This window comes from Schistocerca gregaria, chromosome 8 (genome assembly GCF_023897955.1).
Source record: "Schistocerca gregaria isolate iqSchGreg1 chromosome 8, iqSchGreg1.2, whole genome shotgun sequence".
Classification (NCBI taxonomy): Eukaryota; Metazoa; Arthropoda; class Insecta; order Orthoptera; family Acrididae; genus Schistocerca; species Schistocerca gregaria.
Window position 1 is genome coordinate 231,813,731 of NC_064927.1, and position 6,479 is coordinate 231,820,209.

The window sequence follows — 6,479 nt, forward strand, 5'->3', positions numbered from 1 at the left end:
ATATTCAATTACAATACACGTGCCTATCATCCCACGTCCTTCCGACTTATTCCAAAGTTACCCTTATCATTACATTTCATTGCTGGAATGTGATATGTAAATAACAATGACAATAATGATAAATTATCTATCATTTCACATAACACTTTTACACTATGCTTCCTTTTTCTAGAAACCTTACTCCCAAAGCTATGCAATGTATAATTCTATACCTAACTATATTCCCAACCTCAATATCTCAACCAATATAGTGGGGTGCTGGCGTAATTTTTCAGTCTAGCAAATGGGATGTTGTAGTAATCAATCCTGGGAACTGAACATCTTCGCTTTGGCCATGTCGTCAGCTCATAATGTATTTAATGTTATACTGTACATGTGTCGCGAGTGTAGTGTCTGTAGTGTGTGCAGTGAGTGTCAGTGAGAAATGGACGAACAGTGTAGCACTAGCCTTCTTTGGTGTGTGGACTATGGATAACTGAATAAAAAAAAAAATGCTTCAAATAGTTCTGAGCACTATGGGACTTAACATCTGAGGTCATCAGTCCCCTAGAACTTAGAACTACTTAAACCTAACTAACCTAAGGACATCACACACATCCATGCCCGAGGCAGGATTCGAACCTGCGACAGTAGCAGTCACGCGGTTCCGGACTGAAGCGCCTAGAACCGCTCGTCCACCGCGGCCGGCTAAACCGAATGAGGTAGCGCTGTTTTACATAGTAGCCGAGAGGCTGGCGATTTCAGTTCTCATCTGGCCATTCTTTTTTAGGTTTTATATGGTTTGCCGAAAGTCTTCAAGCGAATATGTGATCGTTCTTATTATGAGGGTGCAGCCGACTATCTGTATATGTGAACTATTTCTGTTGCAACTGTATTTTATTATGAAATGTTCTACATCCTTGTAAAAGTGATCTGTGGAGAAATTAAAATGCTACAACAGCAAAAGTGCGATGAGAAGCTATGCGTGTTTGGATTTTCTATTATTGAGAAATGGACTTTAAGGATGCCTTTCGGATTCTATTTACAGAAGAAAATTTCATCAGCAGTATTTGACTAGCGCTCGGCTGAAAGCTGGTTTCATGCAGTGGGTGACCACTAATTTCTGGATTAACTTCGAGAATGTACTCGCTGTTCTGTGTTGTTGTTGATCATGGTCCGCCCGTTGGATTGCCAAGTTAAGCTCTATGGAACCTGAAAGCCGTTCGAGAGGAACAAGTTACTTTCAGGTATCAGGTTTAAGCAGGTATCCGAGGCATGAAATCAGAAATGCACGTGCGCTGATCAGTCATCTACAAAAGACACGCCAAGAAATAATGCTGGTAATTTGCAAAGAAAATCTGTCTGTTTGCGCTAGGTAAACAAGCCTTTCCTACTAGGCGACTGAATAACTTATGGTGGGGTTCACAGTCATCAGTGTGAAATGATTATCTTTACGCTTATGGATGCCGCAAGGACTAACGTCCCTATCAAACGAGCGAATGACCATGAACAGTGCCTGATCACCTCATAGCATGACCCACTGTAATAACCAAATTTTTGACATACTGGTTACAGATAATAGCATGCACTCATCTGGAGGCATATTCGACTTCTCTCAACTTGCGATTTGCTGCAAATCTTTATTTTAACACTCTGATTAAGCGTCAAGGTCATAAATACTCTTACCTCGGAAACCTCTCTATTTCACAATGACCAACATTCGTGTAGAGCATTCACAGCAAACTGTCAATAACAGATGAACAGACAATCAGCAAATAGAGATTATCTCCCAACCTCGTCGAGTGGGTAAATGTTCGACAGCTTATTCTACGTCTCTATTGCGAAAGAAACACATTAATCATGGGCAAGAAGTAATTGCTCAAGACCTGTATCGAAATTAAGCACGCAATGTATCGCCTTGGCTTATCTCACTGACTGAAGCACGCTGACTGTCACAGCTTCAAGGACAGAGATTTAGCTCAAGTGGGATGACGAAACTTATATTGTGCTGTTTATCTGCACATCAGATGGTATATAAACTGTTGGGATGGAGCTGCAGGGAGTCACCGCCGCCGCTACCACAATGCAGCGCCTCGCCCTCTTCTTTGTGTGCCTGCTGGGTTCTGCCCTGGCGCTGCCTTCCCCAGCCTTGCGGGGAACAAAGGCGTCAGGCCGCATCATTGGGGGGACCAACGCTGACATCGCCGACTACCCGTGGCAGGTTTCCTTCCAGCTGTTGGGCTCGCACAACTGCGGAGGGTCCATCATCAGCTCCAGCTGGGTGCTGTCGGCGGCCCACTGCGTGGACGGCGTCGCTCTGTCCTGGATGAGTTTTCGGGTCGGCAGCTCAATCCGAGAGAGCGGAGGATCCGTCCTGCAGGCGTCCTCTGGCTACATGCACGCACAGTACGACAGCGAGACAACTGACTACGACATTTCCGTTATCCAGGTGAGCGGCACTAATTGACACCTCAGAAATAAGTCTGTGATACGTAGCTACCATGCATAGCGCCAAAATGAATACAGGGAGACACATTTTCCAATCTAGAGAATAAGCAACACTGAATTCCATAAGAGGTAGCGCCCTCAAAAAGTCTCATCCAGTAGCTAGAGTATATCCCGATTTCTACAAACTGGCGTATGACACTTAGCTAGTGGAATATTCCCGACAGCAATTCACAAAGAGGAACAATCAATTCGGTTTCTATATAACATTGTAGCTCCGCATGCTTCATTTACAACGAAAGATGATCACTTTTACATTTAGACAATCACTGCCATTCCTTTGATTTTGATAAGTTAACTGTCGGACACCAATGAACGAACGAGGAAAAGCAAATTATTTTTGCATATTAAGTTTTATTTCCCATTGCTTGCACTTGTGAAATGGGTCTTGCATGTCTTGCACGTCTGACTTACCTAAATTGTTGCAAGAGGTGGACAAAAGAAAATGAAAGAGTTGGGAAAAAAGTACGTAAATTGCTTATTGTTTCAAAAATAATCGCCGAAGAACATTTATCCTGCTGTGGACACGACAACCAATGCGTTGAAGGGAAAATGTTCGTGGTTGTCTACGGAAGCATGACTGTGCTCAGTTGTACACCTCTTCGTCCGATACAATCGATGACGACGGATGTCTTTCTTCAGGATTCCAAAAATGTTAAAATTGAGTCGGGAGGGATTGGACTTTATGGAGACGTGTAAGGGCTTCCCAACGGATATTCTACAGCTTACTCGGAATCACCTTTTCAATAAAATACGGATACACATGTTGCCAATGTCGCTGAGAAGACGTTACACATCCTTGATGATCCCTCCCAATGTGATATCTACATTTTCAGAGCTCTGAACAGAGATATTTGTTGATCTCGGTTCGCTTCGGACGAAGAGGTCCACGCCTTGGTATTACCGTAATTCCCTAGTAAACCGTAGACATTTCACCATGAACGCAATGACCGTCTTGTCGCACAGTAAAGTAAATGTGTCAATTGTTCTGGCAATTTCTTTTGAAATAATAAACAGTTTATTTACTTTTTTCCAACGTTCACGTTTTCGTTAGACTGCCCCTTATATCATTATAACAATTTGGGTAAGTCAAATCCACACAACAAATAAGAGCAATAATCGAAAAATATTTGAGAACTACAAGTAACAGAAAATGAAACTTAATTCGCGAAAATTGTTTCTCTGAACATACACGTTCAGTCGTTGTTCTCTGACAGTCACGTTATTGTGTATAAGAATAAGAGCATCCACGTTGTCCACGTGTAAAAGTGATCGTCTTTCGTTGAAAATGACAACACCGTAAGTGAAACTTCATATGGAAGCCGAAATGCATGCCTGTTTTCTGAAAATTGTTCTGGCGACCTCGTGAAAAGCAGGAATATTTTTCCCGTCTGTTTTCGGGTTAGAAACTACATCTGCTCACAGTACAAATCTTCTTTAGCAGCTGAAAAAGGCGTGATATTTTAAAAGGTCAACGGTAATAAACGCTGTGTTGGAGTGCAATGCACAGGCGAATCTGTCATTTTTACTCAGGTGATTCATGTCAAAAGGGGTCCGACGTGATTGTCAGCACATGACGAGAATTACAGAATTCGAACGTGGTGGTGGTGGTTAGTGTTTAACGTCCCGTCGACAACGAGGTCATTAGAGACGGAGCGCAAGCTCGGGTTAGGGAAGGATTGGGAAGGAAATCAGCCGTGCCCTTTCAAAGGAACCATCCCGGCATTTGCCTGAAACGATTTAGGGAAATCGCGGAAAACCTAAATTAGGATGGCCGGAGACGGGATTGAACCGTCGTCCTCCAGAGTGCGAGTCCAGTGTGCTAACCACTGCGCCACCTCGCTCGGTAATTCGAACGTGGAATGGTAGTTGGAGCAAGTCGCATGGGACATTGTGTTTTGTAAATCGTTAGGTAATTCAGTATTCCACAATCCACATTGTCAGTATAATGCCGAAAATATCAAATTTGAGGTATTTCCTGACATCACGGACAACGCAGTGGCCAACGGCCTACACTTAACGACTGACCGAGCGCAGCGGCGTTTGCTTAGAGTTATTAGGGCTAATGTGCAAGCCATACTGCGTGGTATGACCGCAGAGCTCAAAGTGGGACGTACAACGTATCCATTGGGGCAGCGTGACGGAATTTGGCGTTAGTGGGTTAAGGTAACACGAGACCGACGAACGTACCTTTGCTAACAGCTCGATATCTCCTTTGCAGTGTTAACAAACAAGCGACACTGCCTGAAATATCCGCAGAAATCAATGTGGGACGTACGACGAACGTATACGTCAGGACAGTGCAGCAAAATTTGGCGTTAATGGGCTACGGCGGCAGACGACCGACGGCTATGCCTTTGTTAACTGATCAACATTGCCTTCAGTGCCTCTCCTGGGCTCGTGAAGATGTCGTTGGGACTCTAGATGACTGGAAAAGCCGTGGCCTGCTCAGACGAGTCCCGATTGCAATTGGTGAGAGCTGATCGTAACGTTCCATTGTGATGCAGACCCCACGAAGCCATGGACCGAGGTTGTCATCTAGACACTGTGCAAGCTGGTGGAGGGTCCATAACGGTGTGAGCTGTGTTTACCTGGAATAGCCTGGGTCCTCTGCTCTAACTGAACCTCTCATTGACTGGAAATACTTATATTCAGCTGTATGAAGAACATTTGCAGACATTTATGCACCCAGATGGCCCGACATGAATCCCATCCACAATTTAACAATTTATGGGTTATGATCGAGAGGGCAGTTACTGCACAATGTGCTACACTGGCAGCACTTTCGCTGTTACGTGCCGCTACATTTCCGTGTGCATCTCATCATACCTCCCACTATCTATCCAAGCCCTTTTCCCAGCCTGTATTCCTGTCCCTCCCCTCTTGCTTTCTCTCTGTGTCCTCCACCTCACCTGTTCATCTCAATCTTACGCCAACTTCGATCATGTTCACCAATAATTAACTTTTCTTTCTTTTTTTGCGTCAAGCTTTCTTCACACGCTCTCCTTCGTTTTGAACCCTTCTATGAATAAATGATGCGTAACCAGTACATCACACTCCACCGCAGTGCTCAACAAGGCACCGCCTCTTATCCCCCACTCATACATCGCAGTTCGCAATACTTCTCACTGCTGAGACCACCCCGTGAGATGACGCCACAGGCTCGTTTCGTCCGAGAGCAAACTGGCAGCGGCCGTGGGCTGCACCTCTGAGCACGACACTCTTGAAGTATGGGTCCCAGTATTGTTCTTGTGAGTACTACGCCGTCGAGTTCGTGACGCCTCTGTGTGTTTGACAGGTGTCCGGGTCGCTGCTCGGCAGCAACGCCCAGGCTGTGAGCCTGCCCTCTGACGGCTACGACCCGGCGGCTGGCCTGGCGGTGACGGTGACCGGATGGGGGAGAACGAGGACCGGCGGGCCTGCAGCCTCCACCCTGCAGAAGGTCGACATCAGCATCTCGGACCGCTCCTACTGCCAGAGCTTCTTCTCTTCCGAGGTGACCGCGCGGATGGTGTGCGCTGGTCAGGCCGGCAAGAGCGTCTGCAACGGGGACTCTGGCGGCCCCCTGGTCAGCGGCAGCATGCAGGTGGGCATCGTCTCCTGGGGGGCACAGACCTGTGAGTCTGCGCCGGCCGTGTACGCCAGCGTCGGCAACCTGCGCTCCTGGATCCGCTCTGCAGCCGGTGTGTGACGCCCTCGGGTTCACAGCTGATCTGCGTTTCTTGCTCCATCAGATGTATTTATTTAATGCATGACTGTCTATCATAAAATAAACACTATGTCTCTAACATTTCTACTCATTGCTTGGCAAAACACAGCTTAACCACTGCCACCTTGTTTGTATTGAAGACAATGTCCATCGACACCTTGGAAGATTCCCAATCCTACTTTTATTGTCTGAGTGAGTGGATGTAACTTTAATTATGAACTTTAGCATTATTCTAATGTGGGATACACTTTTCACCATATCAAATTGTCTTGGTGGAGCTATTGTG

The 6,479-nt window shown here is 45.9% G+C and overlaps 1 protein-coding gene across 1 annotated transcript; it reads left to right on the forward strand.

The window, feature by feature from the left end:
• Nucleotides 1-2,045: 2,045 nt before the first annotated feature.
• Nucleotides 2,046-6,272, forward strand: LOC126284931 (trypsin alpha-4-like). Its single transcript, XM_049984194.1, has 2 exons — nucleotides 2,046-2,428; nucleotides 5,783-6,272. Exons 1-2 carry the CDS (start codon nucleotides 2,063-2,065, stop codon nucleotides 6,173-6,175), a joined length of 759 nt encoding a protein of 252 aa, XP_049840151.1. The 5' UTR covers nucleotides 2,046-2,062; the 3' UTR covers nucleotides 6,176-6,272.
• Nucleotides 6,273-6,479: the final 207 nt, after the last annotated feature.

What these genes read in the sequence shown, in the direction of transcription:
- LOC126284931 (XM_049984194.1), top strand. Translation starts at nt 2,063, where the DNA reads ATGCAGCGCCTCGCCCTCTTCTTTGTGTGCCTGCTGGGTTCTGCCCTG. An exon ending in ACGACATTTCCGTTATCCAG is followed by an intron (nt 2,429 to 5,782) that starts GTGAGCGGCACT and finishes TGTGTTTGACAG; the next exon opens with GTGTCCGGGTCGCTGCTCGG.